This window comes from Astyanax mexicanus, chromosome 10, assembly GCF_023375975.1.
Source record: "Astyanax mexicanus isolate ESR-SI-001 chromosome 10, AstMex3_surface, whole genome shotgun sequence".
NCBI lineage: Eukaryota > Metazoa > Chordata > Actinopteri > Characiformes > Acestrorhamphidae > Astyanax > Astyanax mexicanus.
In genome coordinates this window covers 36,446,892-36,469,824 of record NC_064417.1, presented here as the reverse complement: position 1 = coordinate 36,469,824, position 22,933 = coordinate 36,446,892, and the positions used below count along the sequence as shown (strand labels likewise).

Sequence of the window (22,933 nt, the reverse complement as noted above, 5' to 3'; positions counted from 1 at the left end):
CTCATTTTTAAATAATGACTGTCATACACCCTGCTTAAAATCCAGCTCAAGACCATCTGCTCATATTGAGCTGGGTTTTTTTTAGCTGGCCTGTTTTTGTGTTTACTGAAAAACTTGAAAAATGATTTTAGATATTGTCGATTTGCATAAAATTTTATATACATAAAAATAGCTCTAGCCAAAAGAGAGCTATAAAAATGATGAGTTTCTTTAAATTTAACAAATTGAAAACCTTTGGAATATAATCAAGAGGAAAATAGATGTTCACAAGCCATCAAACCAAACTGAACTGCTTGAATTCTTGCACCAGGAGTTACATGAAGTCATCCAAAAGCAGTGTGCAAGACTAGTGGAGGAGAACATGCCAAGATGCATGAAAACTGTGATTAAAAAACAAATATTCTCTGCATTATTTGAGGCCTGAAAGCGCTGCATCTTTTTGTTATTTCAATCATTTTAGGAGAAATGTTGTCTGTAGTTTATAGAATAAAACAACAATATTTATTTTACTCAAACATTTACCTATAAAAAGCAAAATCAGAGAAACTGATTCAGAAACTGAAGTGCTTTCTTAGTTTTGTATTGTCTTTAAAAATAAGTACAAACAACCAACAAAAAATAGCTAATTATGAAAGGGGAGATTTATCCATTTCTATGTAAATGTACGCATTTGATGCTAGGTATTGTGTTTTGCTTTCACTGAATTAAAATATGGTGTTCGTACTCAGAAAAGAGTATGTGTTGTTGGAGGAGCAGCAGGTCCCCGCAGATTCCTCCCTGCAGAGGAGAGGAGGAGGAGTGTAGCAGGAGAGCCTCGGAGCAGTGGAGAAGTTCAGAGCAGAGGAGTGAGAGGGAGGCAGCACCGCGCTGGAGTTAAGAGGGTTTATGGACAACTTTCTGGAAGTTCTGGAGCACACATGAGCCTGGAATGTGAGCACGCGGAGATCTGGTGCGAGACTCGGTCGCCTGCGGATGTGTATGTGGTTTGGGGGCTGAGATGATGTGAGGAGCCATGGATTTACCAATGAAATGGATCTGGTTTGGAGTAACGCTTCTCGTTCATCTTCCACTCTATGGATGCTTCGAGCTCCACTTTCCGGAGAGTCTCCAGCCCGGAGCCGCGCTGCTGAACGCCTCTCTGGGTCCGGGCTGGATTTACAGCATAGACTGGTCTCTGACGGCCAGCTCGATCGGACGCTGCGTGCGGATCGGCAGCACTGATGGAGTTGTGACTCTCGCGCGGAAAGTTCACTGCTCGCGCTTCACGAGGCTCCCGGCGCCCCTGCATTTCAGACTAACATCACTATTGTCTGGGAACGCGGTGCTCATTCATTTCAACACGTTCATTCACGGGCAGAACTGCTTTAGCAAACACAAAAGAAAGCCTCCAAAGCGAGAACTGGACGCTTCCATTCATCTCCGTTCTGGATATGGGACGTGCTTTAGCTCCAGTATGTTACCTTTTAGTATATATGAGCATTTACCAGCTTTTACGTGGCAAGCTCAGATACTTCAGGCTACTTGTAAAGAAAAACAAGAGAGGCATGAAAAGTTTTTGAGTAAAGCCTCAGCTGGCTCTCAGCAGTGTCTGCCTCAGCATGCCACTTTCCTCTGTACAGTGCCTAATGCTACTTCTCTAGACAGGGTGTTATTTCTGCAAGTGCAATTGCATTTCAGCTCAAACCATGGTCATTTTCATAATCAAGACTTTGGTTTGAGCAGTGAACAGTGGGTTAAACGCCTCAAAAGAAATGCCAATTCAGCCCCACAGTTCCAACTGCCCAACTACCAGGTTTCTGTGCCCGAGAATGAACCCTCAGGGACCCGGGTCATTACCCTCAAAGCATTTGACTCAGACAATGGTGATGCCGGTGTCTTGGAGTACGACATAGAAGCTCTGTTTGACAGCAGATCCAACGACTACTTCCAAATCAACCCTGACACAGGTGGTATCACAACTCTGCAGCCCTTAGACAGGGAGATGAAGGACACCCATGTGTTCAAAGTCACAGCCACTGACAATGGCACTCCCAGAAGGTCTGCCACAGCCTATCTAACAATCACAGTCAGCGACACCAATGACCACAAGCCTGTGTTTGAGCAGACCGAGTACAGGGTCAGCATTCGAGAAAATGTAGAGGTTGGTTTTGAAGTCATGACAATCCGAGCCACTGATGGAGATGCTCCATCCAATGCCAATATGATCTATAAGATTGTGAATGAGGAAGATGTGAAATCTGTGTTCGAAATCGACCCAAGGAATGGTTTGGTTAGAATTAAAGTTCGTCCAGATAGGGAGGTCAAGTCAGAGTACCAGCTGAGAGTGGAAGCTAATGACCAAGGCAAAGATCCTGGTCCACATAGTGCCACGGCCACCGTGCACATTACCATTGAGGACGAGAATGATAACTACCCACAGTTTAGTCAAAAAAGATATGTGGTCCAAGTTCTCGAGAATGTGGCTGTTAACTCAGAGGTAGCACAGGTTAAGGCCACTGATAAAGACAATGGGGTTAACGCCAAAGTGCATTACAGCATAATCAGTGGGAACGTGAAAGGCCAGTTTTACATTCACTCTCCCACTGGTGTCATTGACGTCATCAACCCTCTGGATTACGAGATGATAAGAGAGTATAATCTGCGTATAAAGGCTCAAGATGGTGGTAGGCCGCCTCTCATTAATGGCACAGGTATGGTCGTTGTGCAAGTAGTGGATGTGAACGATAATGCCCCTATGTTTGTCAGTACACCTTTTCAGGCCTCTGTGCTGGAGAATGTTCCAGTTGGTCACTCTGTGATTCATATTCAAGCTATTGATGCAGATTCAGGAGATAATGCTCTTTTGGAGTACAGACTCACCGACACCTCACCTGGATTTCCTTTTGTTATTAATAACAGCACAGGCTGGGTAACAGTCTGCTTGGAACTGGACAGAGAGATCACTGAGTTTTACACGTTCAGTGTTGAGGCAAGGGACCATGGGCTTCCTGGGATGTCATCTTCAGCAAGCGTGAGTGTGACAGTGTTGGACGTGAATGACAATGTTCCCACCTTTACACAAAAAATCTACAACCTGAAGATCAATGAGGATGCTGCAGTAGGAGCCAGTGTTCTCACAGTCACAGCAGTGGACAGGGATGTGAACAGTGTGGTGACCTACCAGATCTCTAGTGGGAACACACGTAATAGGTTTGCTATCACCAGCCAGAGTGGTGGTGGACTCATCACGTTAGCTCTTCCACTAGACTACAAACAGGAACGTCAGTATGTCCTTACAGTGACGGCCTCGGATGGTACACGCTTTGACAATGCCCAGATTTTTATTAATGTTACAGATACCAACACCCATCGTCCTGTGTTTCAGAGTGCCAACTACCAGGTGTTAGTGAGTGAGGACAAACCAGTGGGTTCCACCGTTGTGGTGATCAGTGCCACAGATGAAGACACTGGTGAGAATGCACGCATTACCTATGTAATGGAGGACAATGTGCCTCAATTTAAGATCCACCCTGACACAGGTGCCATCACCACTCAGATTGAAATTGACTATGAAGACCAAGCCTCCTACACTTTAGCTATTATTGCGCGTGACAATGGCATCCCTCAGAAATCTGACACCACCTATGTGGAGATCATTGTCCTTGATGCCAATGACAATGCACCACAGTTTTTGAGAGACATCTACCAGGGTACTGTGTTTGAGGATGCACCTGTATACACAAGTGTCCTTCAAGTGTCTGCCTCAGACAGGGATTCAGGGTCCAATGGCAGGGTGAGTTATACTTTTCAGGGAGGAGATGATGGCGAGGGTGATTTCTTTATTGAACCATACTCAGGAATAATTAGAACAGCTAGGAAATTGGATAGGGAGAATGTAGCTCTATACAACCTGAAAGCTTTCGCAGTGGACAAAGGTGTTCCCCCTCTAAAAGCTACAGTGGATGTTCAGGTGACAGTGCTAGATATTAACGATAATGCTCCTGTGTTTGAAAAGGATGAGTTGTACATCTATGTGGAGGAAAACAGTGCAGTAGGCTCTACTTTGGCTCGCATCAGTGCTACAGATCCTGATGAGGGAACCAATGCTCAGATCTTGTACCAGATTGTGGAGGGTAATGTTCCTGAGGTCTTCCAACTAGACATTTTTAGTGGGGACCTTATTGCCCTCTCTGACCTGGACTATGAAGCCAAGATGGAGTACCTGATTGTTGTCCAGGCCACCTCAGCCCCACTGGTCAGTCGGGCTATTGTTCATGTTCGCCTTGTGGACGTCAATGACAATTACCCTGTTTTGCAGGATTTTGAGATCATTTTCAACAATTACGTCACTAATAAGTCAAAGAGCTTCCCAGCAGACGTCATTGGGAAGGTGCCCGCTCATGACCCGGATGTGTCGGATAAGCTTCTCTACACGTTTGTGGAGGGGAATGAGCTGAGCTTGCTGATTTTGAACCAGAACACAGGGGAGCTGAAGCTGAGTAAGGACCTGGACAACAACAGACCACTGGAGGCCACCATGAGAGTGACTGTGTCAGGTATGATTACAGCTTTTGCAGTTGCCATACAATATCTGTGACCACATGAAATGTTATGTCTCGGTTGCTAGCTAGCTAAAATTCCTTTTCCACCCTAAATTGTGCAGCTGTTACTTTCTGTCACTTGAGGCTGCTGCATGATTTAAGGTAGAACTGGATAAAGCTAGCTAATAGCTATCCTTTTTGATGATATATTGAGCTTTGTGCTTCATAAGTTCAGTTATGTCAATACCTAGTCGCATCCTTTTTCTCTTTCTCTCTCAGTTTTAAATCCTCATTGCTGTCCTGCAAAGAAAAAATGCACCAGAACCTCTATATATATATGACAAGAGTCAAAACCTGATCAATTGCTTGAGTCTCATCAGCCTTTAAATATGGATGGTATTCATGATGTGTGGCAGATAAGCATCTATACCTCTAGACCTGTCCTGTCGCTGAAGTGGATGGAAGTATGGACTCAGTATATACTTTCATAGTGACCAACAAGGCACTGTTGTAATATACTCCAAATATAATTGTCTGCTAAAGGCCACAGGTATAAATGTGAACATTTTACTACATCTTTTAAAAGTATGGTAATTTTAATTTTCATGATTTGATTGCATATGTGCAGAGATTTTGCTGACAATCTGGATTTGGCCCGTTAGCATAGGCCACTGCCTGGTTAGTAAAACACTCCATGGCCATGTGGTTTCCATTAGCTCCATAAGTCTTGCTCCTGCAGACTTGCATTGGTTGTGTGTAAATGTGTGGTGCACTCGCTGCCACACTTAATTTGATTTGAAGAAATTAGCCATGGCATGTGCCACTGCTTAGCACAAACAGACAAATAGTCATCCTGCTATAGGTATGGAGAAAGAGAGAACAAACAGTCCGCAAATGTTTGGGGGCACTTTTCAGCTCACAGACTGCAAAACACTTAGATTAAAAGAGCGGCCATGGTGAGGCACATTTTATTGTATTTATTTAAATAGTAAAGAATATCTGTTTTCTTGAGTTGCCCAGTTAGTTAATTTGTTTGGATGTTATGGACAATTAGATCAATGTACACTAGTAATTAAATGAGGTAGTAAGTTAAATCAATAGTGCATGGATTTCCACAGCACCTTACAGACATTGTAGGTTCATGTTTTTTTTGTTTTCATTGCTTAAAAATCTTTAATCCTAAAATATCGACTGGATTTAATACTGACTGACTCCTCTTTAGGCCTACAGTGCAGTGAAAAAGTATTTGTTTGATATATTAAAACAGCCTTTTTTCTCAGCATTTCTGTTTGAAATTGATGTGTAATCAGCAGAATCTCATTATCCCTTATATTTGGTTAGTTTTCCCATGTTTGATTGACATGTTGGATAACTACTCTCTGGATTTTAACCCCACCCAGGGGGAGTGAGGTCAACTGTGGTTTCTTGAACTCTGGTCATGGATGCCTGTGGTTTCGCCAGGGATCAGACTCAGGATCTTCTGGTGATAGGACCATTGGTTTACTAGGTTTGGGATGTAGACTACAGAAAATCTATCCTGCTTAAATTAGATCTGCCAAAAAGTGTCATAGTCTGTATGAAAAAAAACATTAACTAAAGGCCTGTACTGTATGTGAACATACACTTTAATTCCTCACTTGCAATTTGCCCACAATAATCTAGTTGTTTCTAATATTTTGTTTTAATTATCATTCATTAATAGGTTAAAATCCTGCACTTCTTATCAATATAAAACATATGGTATAGATTCAAAGTTTACAATCTCAGCATGATTAAAATATAATTCTTATCAAATTACACCATTCTTTTGATTGATTTAATAACTTACTAATAACCGTAGGACTCTAGTGGTTAAAGGCCCTGCTTACATTTTTAGGGTTTAAATAAGGGTGAGCGATATGGCCCTAAAGAGGATCAAATGTTTCAGGATACTTTCTTGGCAAAATGACAAAACACTTAACATATTCAGTACTTTTTAGACTTTACTTCTTCAAAAAATAAATGTTAATGTTTTATTTAAGGTGGTATTTAATTATACAAGTTTCAAACATTCTGTAGAAACATAAAGCTGTATTTTGTGTAGACAGCATAACTTACCAAGATTCTATTTTTTATTAAATAATAATAATAATAAAAATGTATGTATTATAAAAATAAAACAAAAAAAACTTCGCAAAAGTACGGAATATTTAGTGCATGCATATAAACTGCTAACAGAAACATTTGTACACAAATAACCTTAAAACTTCAAAGTAAGTAGAAAATCACATACAAAGTACACTGCTTTCAATATAGTTACGTATATACATATAAAGATTGTACACTTTTAATCATTGTTAGTCTAAAAAGGCCACCAGACCACCACCACTATAAAGAAAAGCCCTGTGGAATCTAACCTCACACCAGGTGAGAGATCACAGAACCAACTCATCTGCATCCAGGGCAGCTCACAGTCATGAGCTGCACCACCCACTCACCCTGGCTCTTCTTCTGCTCTTTCTCTGCAGAGAAACCTTCTCCTCACCAGCAAAATAAAATCCCGAACGGTAACGGCCGACTGGCTTGAGACCTTTCAGGGAACTGAGCTGAGGGATTAACATGACAATGTGCTTTGGATGTTTTCTCTCCTTGAGAAAATGAGAAACTATCTCTAAGCAACCGGCCTCCAATGTCACACAATTAGAGTCTAATAAATTCAAATAAATGATTCCATTAAGGTTTACAGTGTCCTCAAAAGGAATTAAAGAATGAGGCCAGTTGAGAAAGATGAACATGTTCCTGAAAAGCTGAGAAGACACTTAAACAAGCACTGGGAGACCCTGTCTTCTTAGAGACGAGTGCTTCTTACCAAGTTAAAAAAGTTTCTCTATGTAGTGTGCTCAGGGAGCAGATTTTAGCATGTGTGAAAATCCTGCGAGTTGTAGGAGAAGTAGGATGTCTGTGATCAGCAGGAAGCTTACCATGTTAGATAACACAACAGAGACCTCCCTTTATTCCCAACACTCAGCAGGATGCTATCATATGCATCTGTTGACCAATGTCCCTCCATCATGATGCTATCCATCATGGGCATCTGTAAGCTCATGTAAAAGAGCCCCCTCCCACCATCAAACACCATGATTAGCATAAAAAGCATAATAAGACTGTTAGCTAACATAACAGAACTGAACTTTAACATTGTCCTCTAAAGCACATTCTGATTTTTATCTATATTGGATTTTTATCTAAGTGGATGTTGAAGAGGATTTTCACCTGTATAAGTTTTAAGGTGTTTTATTGTGAATGAGGGTGAATACTTGCCACCCTACTCGTGCATCCATGCAATACAGGAAGCCCCACATGCATATCCCACCAGTCAGTCCAGCATTCTTTTGGTTCCATTAGACAGAAAAGGTCAAAGGACATGGTAGTTGTTCTTGTCTAATGATATTTGGCATGCTCATGTTGGGGTGTACCACATCGTATTTGTTCGCAATAATATTGCCAACATTTTTCAATATCGTGAACAATATTATACCCTTAGTAAAGTGCCATATCACCCACCGCTTATAATCACATCAGTGTACTACTTTTTTGCTGTTTTTAGCAAAAGAATAATTCACATTGTTCTCATTTCCCATTATATATCTTATACATTATATATCTAGAGATTATATCTGTCCAGTATCATTCATTTTACTTTAATCCTGGATATATGGAAATATATGGAGGGCATTATTAGGATCGTGCTGTTTTTTATCATATTGCCAAGAGTATCGTTATCACAAAAATATCATGAAATATTCTGATATTATTTGTCCACCATTTGACAATTTGTCAACAGTTTAGGCTCATTTAAACTGTCTGGCATCTGGACCTGTCACCTAGAATGCATTTGAGCTTGATGTAAAAAGAGCACATTATTAGAACATGCCTGCTACCCCATCTCTGAAATTCTTCCTCACTGCTTTCATCCATTTCCTTTATCTTTAATGAATGTATTGACATAAAAGTTGCATAAATTCCTGTCTTATTAGATTTTTAAATACTGAATATTTGAAAGTGTCAGACTCTTTTTTTGCTGCTCACACTGTAACACATCTGTGTCATATATGAAGAAAAAGATTGAAATTGGGTACACAATTACCTTCTGTGTAAACATAGTCTTGAAGTCTAAAAATCTCATTTAAGAAACAAACCTGATTTGATCTACAATGTGAACAAATACTTTCTTGATTCCTTCCATACACTCTCACGTACACATGTGCACTTAATGCCCTTATTCAGTGCACTCACTGCCCTTATACAGAAACTCATTTCCAGTGATTTAACATTATTTGATTGTCTGTCACTTCTGTTGTTGGTTGCATTCCAAGCATGCCAGTGAGGAGGAATGACTTCATAAAGCTTATCTGCGACGCTTCTGGATTTCAGGGCTGTAATTAATATCTGATTCTGAGTCTCTGCAAGAAAAAAAAACATCTGTGCTTCATTTTTCAGCTGAAGTTTTGACTTTGTGTTGGAGATGGTTCACCTCGTAGAGTTTCCAACCTTTTCATCTTTATCTGGAAGACGTTTGAAGTATTTCATTCACGTGTTCTCTCTCTAAGTGAAGTAGACAGCTTTTAGCTGCTCAGTTGCTTGCTGATGTAAAGCATGTGTCCTCAGGTATGCGTGCATGTATTTCATTTTTTCATCCTAATTCTCTCTTTAAGATTATCTAATGCAATGGATTACCCTTTTCATACTGGCAGTTACCGGGGAAACTCTAAATAAATCATGTGAGGAACCTCTTCTTGTTCAGATATTAATCTATATACTTATTTTTCTGTTGTTTTATGGATTATTCACTATCTACTTTCAAGCATGTGATGTTTGCTTAAACTCACCTGTGGCAAGTAACAGGTGTGGGCAAAATGAAAATCACACGTGAAACCAGATAAAAAGAAGAAAAGTTGACTTAGTCTTTGCATTTGTGTGTCTGCGTGTGCCACACTAAGCACTCAAAACAGAAATAGGAGAAGGGAACTGTCTGAGGACTTGAGAACCAAAACTGTGAAAAAATATCAACAATCTAAAACAAATTCTGAAATCTCAAAAAAATACATTTTCAGCACTTTTGGCAAAGACTGTATGTAGTTATGAGCATAAGAGTGCTCCCAAGTTTAGATACGTAGGGTTGGGTTTTTTGACAAGGTTTAAACCTAGTTGCGAGCTAGTTTACCTTCCAGTGGAAAATCTCCATTTAAAATGCTGTATAGTGGAGGACTACCCTGCTGAAAAAAACAGTATTGCCAGCATCACCAAGCTGGTTGAACACAGTGACCAGCATGACAAAATCAAATGCAGCATACACTATGCTGGTCAAGAACTGGTTATCAGGATATTTTACCAACATATAGTATGATTTTCATGGATAATCAACTTTTCAACCTCCTTGACCATTAAAGATCAGCTTAGACCATCTGAAAACAACTACTAGCAAAAGCTGGTCTTGATCTGTATTTTACAACAGTGTAGAGTTAATCCCAGTTTGGCAATCCAGACCTTAACCAGTCCATAATATTACCCTAGACGTAAAACTGACAAACCTTGAGCCTAACTCTTGTCTCCTCCTAAAAGAAAATCCAACATAACCGAAACAGGGATGTAAGGTTGACCAATACCAGTCAAATCTGAACTATGCTAAACAACACTTTGAAAGCCAACAACAGAGGAAGTGAGTGGAGGCAAGGCTAACTGGCTACAATTAATTTAGGTAACTGACATTGTGCTAAGAAGACTATATAGCTATAGTGGTTTGGTTACAGTGTTAAAACCAACCAGAGTCACACATTTGCTCTGAAACACATTTTTTGGTAACTTAAAGGGTTAACTTTATCTAATGTATGTGTTTGAAATCTGCTTGTTTTCTTTTTGTTAACTAAGTACAGAGAAACGTATTTAAATTAATGCCATTGGTAATCAGCATGTCAAAGATGCATCAGAAATTAGAGATTAGATTTAAAGACACAATCTTATTCCTTTAAGCAAGTCAGTATTCTGTTTGACTCCTGACTAATGGAAGCACAGCATCCCCTTTGGCGTCCTCCGTGGCCGTCCCCTCGTCTTCTGAGGAAGGCCTGAGGAGGAGAATTCGAGAAGTTCTGGCTCTCGTCTATTGTTGGCATGGTGACGGTTAGCATTGTGGAGCTTTCAGACATTCTGTCCGGACAGGGGGGCTCGAGCACGGGCCCCCTTTGTGAAGAAGGATGAGAAGGGAGGGGGGTTGTGATGGAGGCAAGAGGGGGTTTCTTACACAGGGAGCGGGGGGAGCCATTGTCCCCATGCAGATTTCTGTCACTGAAGACAAAGCTGTTTGTGTGTTGAAAACTTGAGAAAAGGGGCTTCGCTGAATGAGGCAAGTGTTTCTGTCTCGCTCGGGCCGTGGTGGCGGATCTGCTATCAGACGTTTATCAACGGCTCATTCTCCAGCCACCAGTTAGCCTATCAACACACACGTGCCTTCATAAACACATCTTCTGTCTTTGTTTTGGTGTAATATCAGTCTTCAGTTGGTTCTTAGTGGTTTCTGCTATGAAAGGACAATGCCTGGCCGTAACTGCAGAGTTACTTTGCTATTGTTCTGCCACTGCTACTCTTATGTGCAGCTTAGAGGCAGTCCTGCTCAATGGCAATTCCTAATTTTCACATGAAATACAAATGGTTGCCACAGGATACCACGTAATAGGTCGAAAGGGTCTTTGGAGGATTTCTCTTCGGACTGCACCAGAACAAAGGCCAAAGGGTATTATATGCTCTGTTATTAAAGCCTAAACTCCACATTCCACCAGCACAACCTTAAACAGAAGCAAACGAATGGTGCATTCCAGGTCACTTAAGTGCCTGGCCCCTGTTAATTGCAAATTCCTCATTTTAACTGTCATAAAAGGTAGGCAGTGTGGCCTGAGTCACTTGAGTCAAAAACAAATTGCTGCATATTTAAATGGATGGATGTAGAAATTCATTTAGTTTTATTTGACCCACCTCAACTTTTCAAGGAGAGACTTTTCAGTAGATGAGTGATTCAGAGTGGATTTCGTGAGAGGTTGTTAAAGGAAGAGAAATGTTTGAACTGAGAGTTCTTTACAGTGGTAATGGGAACCAGGGGGTGTGATGTCATTTTATTTACTGCCTGAAACTCACTTTGTTATGTGATTTGGGTTAAATAAACATAAAATGCATGTTTACATGACAACAATTTAATCATTTTACTTAACTAATATTTTTGTAATGGAGATTTTCTATTGTATTTTGTAGTAAAAGAGTATAATAGCAAAAATGACTATACCCTACATGGAATGTAATGAAGCGCACTGTGCTTTTTGGCCCATATTATAAGACAAATTCTTCAGAAAACAATATCTCAAGCATGAGGCAGTATTTACCTGTATATACAACTCGTTCATGCACTAAAAGAATAACACTTTGTTTTTATAAATGAAATGTGTTACATTGACATAATTCCTGACTAAAGGAGCATTAGAAGTATCAAAAAGCTAATTAAGGTGGTGCAATATATATTTTATTTGTGTGCAAGCACATTTTAAGTCATATTTTTAAAGGTGCAAATTCAAACAAGCTTGTTTGCATGCATATACTATCGGTGTGCTTGATTTTAGGTGCCTTTTTAGGTGCATTTGGTATTTAATCCATTGTACCCATTTTCTGTACCGAAGCTTTCATAACTCTGAGGAGGTGAGGTAGACACGTGTTTTGTCTTAAATACTCATTCTCTTTTAAATTGTATAAATATAGCAGGTGTTTGCAAATTAATAAAATACACCATGCAGTTCTTGCCAAAACTTGCAAACTTAAAGAAAGCAGTTGTGTTTATTAAACACATTTTATTCATTTGAAACCACCTGCCACATTTAAATCATGTAAATTCAAAGCATAGTTTTTGTCAGTGTAACATGTGTTCCTCTCCAGAGTCACTAACAGTTTAATTCTTTTAGAGAGGTAGATAAATGTAAGGTATTGCCAGCCTTGTTTAAGCACCACTAGCTTTGGCATAGCATGGGCAGACAATTGGATCCCAGCCTGCCGTGTGGAAGGTAGTGGTGGTACCCAGTAAGCTATACTCCTCATAAACTCCTGAACACTGATACATGATTTATCATATTTCACACCTGCTGGCTACACAACATCACCTTTCCCGCATTTAACAGCAGTACCATAAACTGAGAAATGCTCATAAACAGCAGTACCCACAGCTGCGGCTGCAGGAATGCGCCGCATGCTGCTTACTGCCGTTTCTTGCTGAGTGCGCTGAGAGGGGCCAAAGCAAAGCTGTCACTGCTGATGTTAACAAGATCCATAACAGATTCATGAGGGCAGTGTGGAGAGGTGTGGCCTCCATTATGAAGCACTTAGACCGTGCACTCTGTAGGAGAAGCCTTTGTTCATTAACTTGCTTTGAGTGCACCTTTGCCGCATTCCACAGAAGCCATGCCAAGGCAGGATGGGGTTTTAATATGCCTGAGAAGTGTGTGGAGAAGACACATGTGGAGGAGAAGTACAAACAGCTGATGGAAGCCACGTCCTTAGTGAAGCAGTGATCTGAAACAGGGCTGAAAGATACTGGGGAAAAGTCAAATGGGATATTTTAGATTTATGTGATAATTAGTGTAATATTTGAATTTAAAAACCAAGCAGAAGCTTGCCATCACTGTAGCAATGGAATGTAATGATGCCATGGAGTACATTTGTTTAGAACCACACCTCCTCTTTTTCCTGGCCATGTCCTCTTTTGTCAGGATTTCTAAAAAAAAAACGTTTTTTTAGAAGAGTTTCGTTGCAGCTTTGTGTTATTAGATGTTTTTCTGTATTATGATTTCTGCAGGACTCTGACTACCACTGTTGGTCTATATGTGCATGCTTTTTGTTATTTCCCTTGAGAGACACTTGAGGATAACTCCCTTTAATCCTCACAAATACAACCATAGTTTGACAACTTACTTTAAGCCTCCCATCACACTCCCACCACAACAGACACCCATTTATCCCTAGGGTCTTCTTTTTTTAAGTCAAAATATTATCATCCTTATTTATTCAGTACTTTTAGGTGTTGTTTGATGTTAAATAGTATGTGACTTCGGTAGAAAAGTGCTCAGATTTAGTTTTACAAGTCTATTTGCAACCATATGAGCATTGTTTTTACTGGCACTGACACTGTAATCTTTTTCAGATCAGTACTTGATGCCTCTTAATTTGACTCTGTTCTACTGGAAATGGCAAATTTACAAAAGTGTATTTAGAGTCTTCTTTGTGTTAATTTGTCTGTGTGAGGATTTAATATGATGATTGAAATTTTGCTGGTAAGTTCTCAGATACTTTTCACAGTGGGAATCCTCTGTCCCCTCTCTCAGCTGTGCCCATTGTGTTGTGGTGGCCAGTTGGCCCAGTGTCACACATATTTAGGTCAGCCTTCAGTCTTGATGTTGCTTCTGTCCCTGCCAGTGAAGAGGGACGTGTGTCTTGGCCTAAGTTGACTGAGGATTTTCAGAGCTTTTGGCAGCTTGTTTTTAGTCAGTCTGTCAGGACTGAATTAGCGCCATGATACACAAAACTAAATTACAGCCATCCTGTCTTTCTCAGTACTTTTGTTCATTTATACAGCTGTCGCCCTGCTGAAAAATCCAGATTGAGACCAACTTTTGCTGGTAGCTGGTGTTGGATGGTGAGTTGGCTTTGATTGACAAAAGTGGTTAAAAAAAGTTGGTCATCCAGATGAAAAAATACTCTCTACTGGTAAGCCAGCATAGTTTATGTTGTCTTTAATTTTGGCTATGATTGGTCATTCTGGTCATGATGGGCATACTGGTCAAAAGTTGACAATATATCAGAATAATTTCATCGTGATACATATTGCCCTACTGGTCGACCAGCACTGGACAGTTTGATCATGCATGTAGGCCATCATCTCAGAAGGCTTCTTTAACCATGGTAAAAACTAGGAATGGACTTAAAAACATTTTTTATATTTAAACCAATCTTTACTTAAATTATACAGAATTAATTCATGTATATTAATATGAGACCGACGTTTAACTTCAAGTTGGTATAGGCAATTGACTTTTAAGGTTTATTAGGAAAGATATGAAAAAAAAAATCAAGAAAATGCCCTTGAAACCCAAATGGTAAATTAGACCATTTTTCCCTCAAGTACTAAGTAATATTTTGAATAATGGTACATAAAGTGTTCCTTGTCCAATTACAACAACTCTTTTCATATCTAAATAAAACCTGTAATTGTAATGGAATTATCCCTAAATGGATCAATATCGAAACTAAATCAAATTAATTCCTTCGGGCTGTTGGACATTAGGGATGGACCCTGACTGAGGAAAATTAGGCTTCTTTTTCAAATTATTAGCATTGTAGCTCTAGCATGTCTTTAGATGTTTGACTATCAAATTGCATCCAAAATAATTGAAAACTTTTGTTTTGTTGGGAATCCTTTGAATGTTGTATGTTTTTTTACAAGGTCAGGGTGTTATATAGCCAGCTACTGGAGCTGACCACCCACTAATGTGTATGGAAGATCTTGTCCACTGCTTACATGCAGTAGCAGTTCATGTTACTGTTGTTTGACAGGTTTGTGACTTAACATCAGTAACAGTATAACTTCTCTCTCTGAACTGGAGATGCGCCAAGTATGTGAATGAAGTCCTGCTGGAAAGAATAGGAGAGGAATTCTCCTGGACCTTTTACAGAGAGTGTCAATTTGGTGGAATGTCTTGAAGATGTGATGTTGTGGGCCATTAAACAGTCAAACATCCCTTTAGAGTGGATGTAACTGTTTGTGATGATAATTAGTCCCTTGTGTGTTTGGTATAAAGGGTCAATCAGGAGGTTTTCTCTGTGCAATTAGCTAATATATGATGACATGTAATACATTTTGCATGCATGTCTACTTCACACTTGGGCCATTTGCAGAGAGAGAGAGAGAGAGAGAGAGAGAGAGAGCAGCCTACTACTACAGAATGACCACCACTCAATTTATGACCAGAGCAGTGGACTTTAATGCACACCTCATTAAAAAGGAAACACACGGCATGTGAACTTCTTAGCACTTTCTTTACTGCACTGTAATGCAGTTCTTTCTTTTATGTTGGTGTCAGCTTTTGGCTGCATAGATCTTATTGTAACATTGCTATTGTTTTTGTATGTTATACAAAGCAACGTATTGCACATTTTCTGAAAGAAGCATAAAATGTCTGTGCAGATGAAGTGGATTGCGCTGATTGAACTGTGTGGGTTTCTTTCTGGCACTCTGACACATGGTAGATGAACCATCTGTGATAAATTGGCCTTAGGTGTTGGTGAATGAGTATGTTGTGGATTGTGGATATTCTTGCCTTGTGCTTACCTGCTCATTGACCTAAAATGCACAGGAGCTATCTGATAAGACTGGTGTAGTCCTTATCTGACTGGATTGATACTCTTATTAAGGCAAATAAACCCATAACCATGTATCAGGGAGAAATTAGGCTTTTTTTTCTGTTTGATCTTATGGTGCTGAAGCAACTCACCCTTATAATCTGTTATAGTTGGGATAGATTGTTGGGGTCTAGTTTTAGGTGTAAAATTAATGACATATTGCTTATAGCACTGTAACATACTGTAACTCCAATCACTGCTGAATGACTGTTAATTCATTATTTAATTACTAAGGTCTGGCTTTGATCTATGTCATTGGGATACTGCATTCCATGCATACATATTTACATGTGTGTGTGCGCATGTGTGTGTGTGAACTGAGGCAGCAGTCTGTGTGTTGTGTCTGTGGCTGCGTGTCTGTCTGGCCTGGCTCTATGTGAATGGACAGCGTAACAGAATGGAAACGTTTCCTCATTGTCCTGCAATTATAGCTCTCTCCATTCAAACAGTAGCCAGGTCTCTTACACGGAGCTGAACAGGAGGCATAAGAGAGTACACTAGACCCCAACAATGCCTTTAACAGGGACGAACAATAGAGCACAGTCGTCGCGGTCCAGGGAGCAGATGTATAACACAGCTCTTACAGTCTCACAGCCTGTTGGACATGTTGAAGTGGTGCTTGAGGAGATGTTGCTGCTGTTCAAAGTGAACTAATGCTCCTGTTTCATTTGCATTCGAAGGCCTGAAGTGGGAAGCTTTTTGTGACATCTTTAAATCAGAATAAGTAACATGTACTTTAACATATCTGACCTTTAATAAACCAGTTGTTACGGTTTTACAATGCTGTAATTAAGTTCAGATGATCTCTAGAAAGACCTAAATAGCATTCATTTCTTGCTGATAGCTAATGGCTACTTCTATTTATTATTGTAAATAAGATTTGTGCTTATAGTCCACTCTGCAAAGATGTTGCAAAGTCACAATAAAGTTGCAAAGAGTAATAGAGGGTAGAAACATTTAACTATAAAGAACCAGGATGTATGTGACTTAGTCAATTTAAATGTTCTTCACTTTTACACATCCTGTACAAAAATAGATCTTTATGGATCCAACACGGTTCTTCTTTATTGTTCTGGGATCACTCAACATATATTTTGTATGCCCTTTTGTATAGCTTGATTAAAGTGTGTATGCTTGTCATATAAGTAAAAAAGCTCTATTTTCAGTATGTGTTGGTTTAAACATATCCAAATCTTTCCTCAGGGAAGACAGATATTATTTGTAATTGTCCATATAAAAGAAAGGTGCCACAAAAGGTTCCTTGAGAAATGCATTAGAACCAAGTTCATTAAATCTGAGCCTTAAATGGATCTGGATCTGGTTCTGGATTTTGAAATCGCTACAATTTATAGAAACAGTTGATTTAATTGATTGGCCATAAAAGGACCTAGTCTTGGATTAAATAACATTTTGATGAGGTTTTCAATTGAGGTTTTCAATAGTCTACTGCCCTTTATTGTCACACCTACAAGAAATCACAAAGCCCAGAAACGGAAACTGCATTCCAGATGTGGAGAACTCTGAAAAAGAAGAAATTCTTTTAGTTCTATAAAAAAGCAATTGCTGTAATAAAGAGGTGTGAGTATGAAAAACATATAGGGGCAGTTTCCCAGAGAGTCTAGTCTTGGACTACACAGCATGTTGAGTGGAGATTTTCCATTTAAAGGAAACTTTTGTCTACAACTAGGCTTAATCCCTGTTTGGGAAACCAACCATTAAATATAATAAACCCAAAGGCATAATAAACTTTCTGTTGAAGGCTGTTTATTAGTTTAAGGGATGTTCACCCACACATTTATTTAACAAAAATATTTCTATAAGAAACCAAAAGTGTTTTTATGTTCTGTTCCATCAGTTACATTCAATAACTCTTTGCAGTCTCTTTATTTTAGGAGTCACCAACATCTGTTTTCTAACAAATATTTTATTATCATGAATCAGGTGAGCTGGTAATGGAGTTTAACAAATCTATACCTTGTCTGGGGGCATCCAGTAGAATTCTGGAACTGCCTTTGCTCCACTGGGTAGCCGACTAAGGAAAACATTCTTACTGCCAAAAGAATAGCGTTAAATAATTTGCTGAGGTGCCTAAACATTTTGCTTGATAGTCCTGAATTATTTTGTGTTAGAACTTTCCAGCAGTTCTTAATTTTAATGCATTTTATTTTAAGTTTGTTAGTCCTATTTCTTTTGACTCATTTATGGTACTGTTTGTTTGTGATATACTTAAGGCCTCTTCATAATTAGAAAAAATCTTTAGGTTAATATTCCATACATTCAGTAATCTAATACACACATTAATTTATAGTATTAATAGTATTAGGATTATAGCAGGCTTATTGTGCTTGTTGCAATAAACCTCAGTGGTACCTACAGACAAAATCTGCCCACTGATACTCTACCAGCTCTTCTATATAAGAACTATACAGCAGACAGTACTCTATTTTTGTTTCCTTGTTTGGACACAGATTGAACTAAAGCTTTCCAACCCCTGCCCTGCACATTTTAATGTTAACCCTGCTCCCAACACACCTGATCCAGCCAAAAAGCTACTTTACAAGCTCTTCCTGAGTGGAAGGTACTTTGTGTTAAAGCAGGAAACCGCCAAAAGTTACCGGGCAATGGGTCCTTTAGGACCAGGGTTGGGAGCCACTGGTTTAGACAGCAAAAGTATCTACCCTAATATTATTCTTTATTCATTTTAAATGTCTTTTTCTCTGTTCTTAGATGGCCTACATCAAGTCTCTGCCCTCTGCACACTCCGGGTCACTATCATCACAGACGACATGCTGACCAACAGCATCACGGTGCGTCTGGAGAACATGTCTCAGGAGCATTTCCTGTCTCCTCTGCTGGGCCTGTTCGCTGAGGGTGTGGCCGCCGTGCTGTCCACCAGCCGCGAGGGCGTTTTTGTCTTCAACATCCAGAACGACACAGACGTTGGTGCTCCTATTCTCAATGTCACTTTCTCAGCCCAGCAGCCCGGAGGCACCCTGGGGCGTTTCTTCCCCACCGAGGAGCTGCAGGAGCAAATGTACCTGAACCGCACTCTACTGAGGCTCATATCCACGCAGCATGTGCTGCCCTTCGATGACAACATCTGCCTGCGTGAGCCCTGTGAGAACTACATGAAGTGTGTTTCAGTGCTGAAGTTTGACAGCTCTGCTCCCTTCGTGGCCTCCAGCACACTGCTGTTCAGGCCTATACACCCGGTGAATGGTCTGCGGTGCCGCTGTCCTGACGGCTTCACCGGAGACTACTGTGAGACAGAGATAGACCTGTGCTATTCTTCACCATGCAAAAACAACGGCCTGTGCCGGAGCCGTGAAGGGGGATACACCTGTGAGTGCCTGGAGGATTTTACAGGTGAGGGCCTTTTCCTTCCTGAAGTTATAATCTGGCATGTCCTGTGTTCCTAAATGTAAGATCAGGCCAATTCTAAGCATAACTTACATTTTAACTTGTGCATCTCAGTACAGTCACCAATACATATTAGAGTCAAGACTCTCATTAACAGTAAATGAGCTGCAGCAATTGGTTCAATATTGTGTTGTTTAAATAAGATTTTTAGTCTGCATCTCTTCCACTTTACCAGATGAATATTTTGAGGCCTTTTGGCAATTGAGCACTAAGCACTTGTTGGGATTTAATCTTATAATTGACTAACACTTGATGAAGAGACTATATTACTCGAGAACTGTGAAATGAAAAAAAGATTGTACATTTCTATTTTTCATGGACAATAATATGTAAATTGTATCACAGCCCTAGAGTGGCACAACTGTCTAACTGCTGGCTTGGAAGGAAATAGGAGATCATAAGTTTGAATCCCATCAATACTGGAGCCCTCTTTGGCCTGGACTTTGAAAAAAAGAAGCTGTCCCACATGTGGAAGGGGGAAGAGTGAAATAAACATTAAACAAAATGAGAGGAAGAGATCCTAAACAATAGTTATGCAATTTTATTTAAAGCTCACTTACTAATGAAGCTGATTTGAAGCTAAAATTAATTGTTGAACAAACTGAGATGCAGAAAGAAAAAATAGTTTTAAATGGATCTGTATTATTTTAAGTATTTTTTACAGTGTGTGAATTACACTTTCACCAAATTTTCACTTTAACATGCTTTAATGACAACTAAGCGGATTATGGTTTGCTTACAATGAAGGTAGGACAGTTCTGAACAAATTGTTTGTCACCTTCTCAGTTACCCTCCTTGTCAAAGCCTCATTAGGCATGATACTGTAGAAACATGAGCCTCGAGGGTCTGTCCTTTGAGCCGAAATGTTCAGAGGGCTGTTTGACATCAGGAATGGTCGGATCTACCTTTAACATGAGTATCGCTGATCCTTCTTTGGGTTCTTTGCCCACTTTGACAGCTTCTTTCTCCATGGATTCAGATTTCCGCACTACTGTAAAGAACAGTGAACCCGTGCCCCCCTTGAGCCCTCAGGTAGTCTGTGGTCATAACCGAAGGTGTTGACAGTGGCCTCTGTAGTTCCTGCTTTGGGTTTCTCTCATTACAGCGTAATATATCCCTGTAATTCCACTGAAATGAGGGATTATCTAGCAGGCATTTGGGTCATTACCTCCTTGGAACTTGCTTTGTACGTCCTAGCACTCATAGCTGCTCAAGGCCCTGATCATGTCAAAGTAATGGCAGATATATAACAGGCAGGGCTTTGGGTGTTTCTGTGCTTCTGAGGACTGGACCTCAAGCCCTCTATCAGAAGTCTGAATTGATTTAGGTAACAAAGACAAAAAATGGTTGAATTGCAGTATTTTTGCTTACAATGCAACTGAAAATGTAATTATCTTTAACTGTTTAGAACAGAAAAAAACAGAAAACACAGATTTCACATAATAACTGTGGTACACAGATATGGACACAACATTCTTAATGATTTTGGTTAATTGAATTGATCATATTATAATAATACTGCTTAATGAGCATCAAGCATATGGCATCAAGTGCTAATTTAGCATAGTTTGTTGTCACGCCATTGTCCCATGGAAGCTAAAATACATTGCACTGACCTGTGAGATATGTGTCTGGCCTTCTGTATTGAATGTGGGATGTCATTTCTTCAACTTGCCTGTTGTCATGGACAAATTCTTGCCAAACACTGCTGGTCCCAATTATTTTAGTTTTTTTGGCATATACCTGGTGCATACGCTACATTTTAGAACTTTACACTTTAGAAATATAAATTCTTATATATATATATAATAAAAAAATTGTTCTTCATCCACTATCAGTCTTCACAAACTCGATAATTCACATTGCTTTGCCATTGCTTTGCCATTTCCATGTGTTCAGCCTTAATCACAAGATAACACCTTACAACTTATAAATGTATACCCACCCACCCCCTAACCACTGTTATACCATGACCTTTGGGATGTCAATGTATTAATGGTAACCAGTACCTAATAGCGCTTAATGTTTTCCACTTGTCAGATAAAATTGTTAATTTAACAGGATTATAGCAATAGAGGCTCATAAAAAACACTGTTAACCAGTATGTACTTGTTGCACACCACTACTGACAGAATGCAGTTTTAAATACAACTAATGCATATGAAAGACAGTATCTGTTATTGATTAAAAGCCCTTTACTGACCAGACAAGGTTTTGGGTTTGCCCTTATATAACCATACAGTATAACATAATGCCAACCATAATAACAATGCCAAACATAATATTATAATGTCTTAAATTTTATGCCTTATGCATTTGTTATGCTTTAAACATGCGGGTAGAGTTGATTGACGAGTAATGTATATTTGTCGGTTGCTTGCATTTGTGGTGTCCAATATGCAAGTGAGTGTTACACTAAAAGCTTCCTATACACACACCCACCCACACCCACACTCCCAGGAAACAAAATAACAAGCCTCAGTGAGTCTATATCACACCATTAAAGCTCTATCTTCCTGCATCTGGATTTCCCTGCTTTAACGTTATCTTAGATATAATCAAACACCTTCAATTTTCATTCATACCCTGCCTTCATGCAGCCAGCAAATACACAACCTGGAGGAACCCTCCAAGCAACACTGACTCAGAGGAGAACAAAAACTGCAATGATGTAATCTCCCTCAGCATCATCCACCATTAGCAAGCTGTCATCACGTTTTTTTCGAGATGTGGGCTTCCAGAATGGTTCTGTCGGGGGCTGGCAGGTGTCCTCCAGACCACCAAGGTTCTTCCTTTGTCCCGCTGCCTTTGGGCTGTGGACTAGTTTGGTTAGATTAAGAGCAGGGGTCAGCCTGGGTCACTGAGCACAGTGGTGAATGCTGTGTTTTTGGACACCCTGAGGGAAGAAAAACATAGCAGTGTCTCAGACTAAACTAGACACCACTGTAAGCTGGATGGATTGCAGAATGTATTTTCATTTGATGTGGCCTGGCATTAAGAACCCCTCCAAAGAAGCAAGCACTTATTTTAGCATTTGGTGCTATACAGAGTCATTTAAATTGACTCGCAAAATGTAAAACATTGTTTCAACTTTAAACTACCTACCTGATCAAACTAGCACTAAATAGAAATAATCACAAAATAAAGAAAATTGTGTTAAATATTCTAAACTTTTTGGCTACATTTTTAATGTATCTCTCATTTAATACTGCCATTACACTACCTACAAAGTGTTTGGCGCAAGCTAGCCACAATGGGTGTTTGATAGTGAACTATATTGAGAATAAAATATACTCTTGAGATTTTGTACAGCGATACAAAATAGCTGACACATTATATAGTGCAATATTCTGTAATAGGTAGCGATTCAAAAGTAGCTCAATATTTAAACTCATAGTTACAGAGTTAAGGATTCTTTTTGTAAGCGGCAGATGTTAAAGTAGTAATAAGTGCCCTATTTCTGTGTGTAGATTTGTTTACCGTTCTTCTGCACTGTGTTTAAAAATGCAGCTAATACCATGTTAGCTAGC

The 22,933-nt window shown here is 39.6% G+C and overlaps 1 protein-coding gene across 1 annotated transcript in view; it reads left to right on the top strand.

Annotated features, from left to right (window-relative positions):
- The first annotated feature begins 862 nt into the window (after positions 1–862).
- celsr1b (cadherin EGF LAG seven-pass G-type receptor 1b) overlaps positions 863–22,933 on the top strand; it is a 71,105-nt gene continuing 49,034 nt past the window's right edge. Inside the window, exons 1-2 of the mRNA XM_007238071.4 lie at positions 863–4,535; positions 18,711–19,349. Of these exons, the coding sequence (XP_007238133.3) occupies positions 1,013–4,535; positions 18,711–19,349 (4,162 nt within the window). The 5' untranslated portion in view covers positions 863–1,012. The remainder of the gene's footprint in view (positions 4,536–18,710; positions 19,350–22,933) is intronic.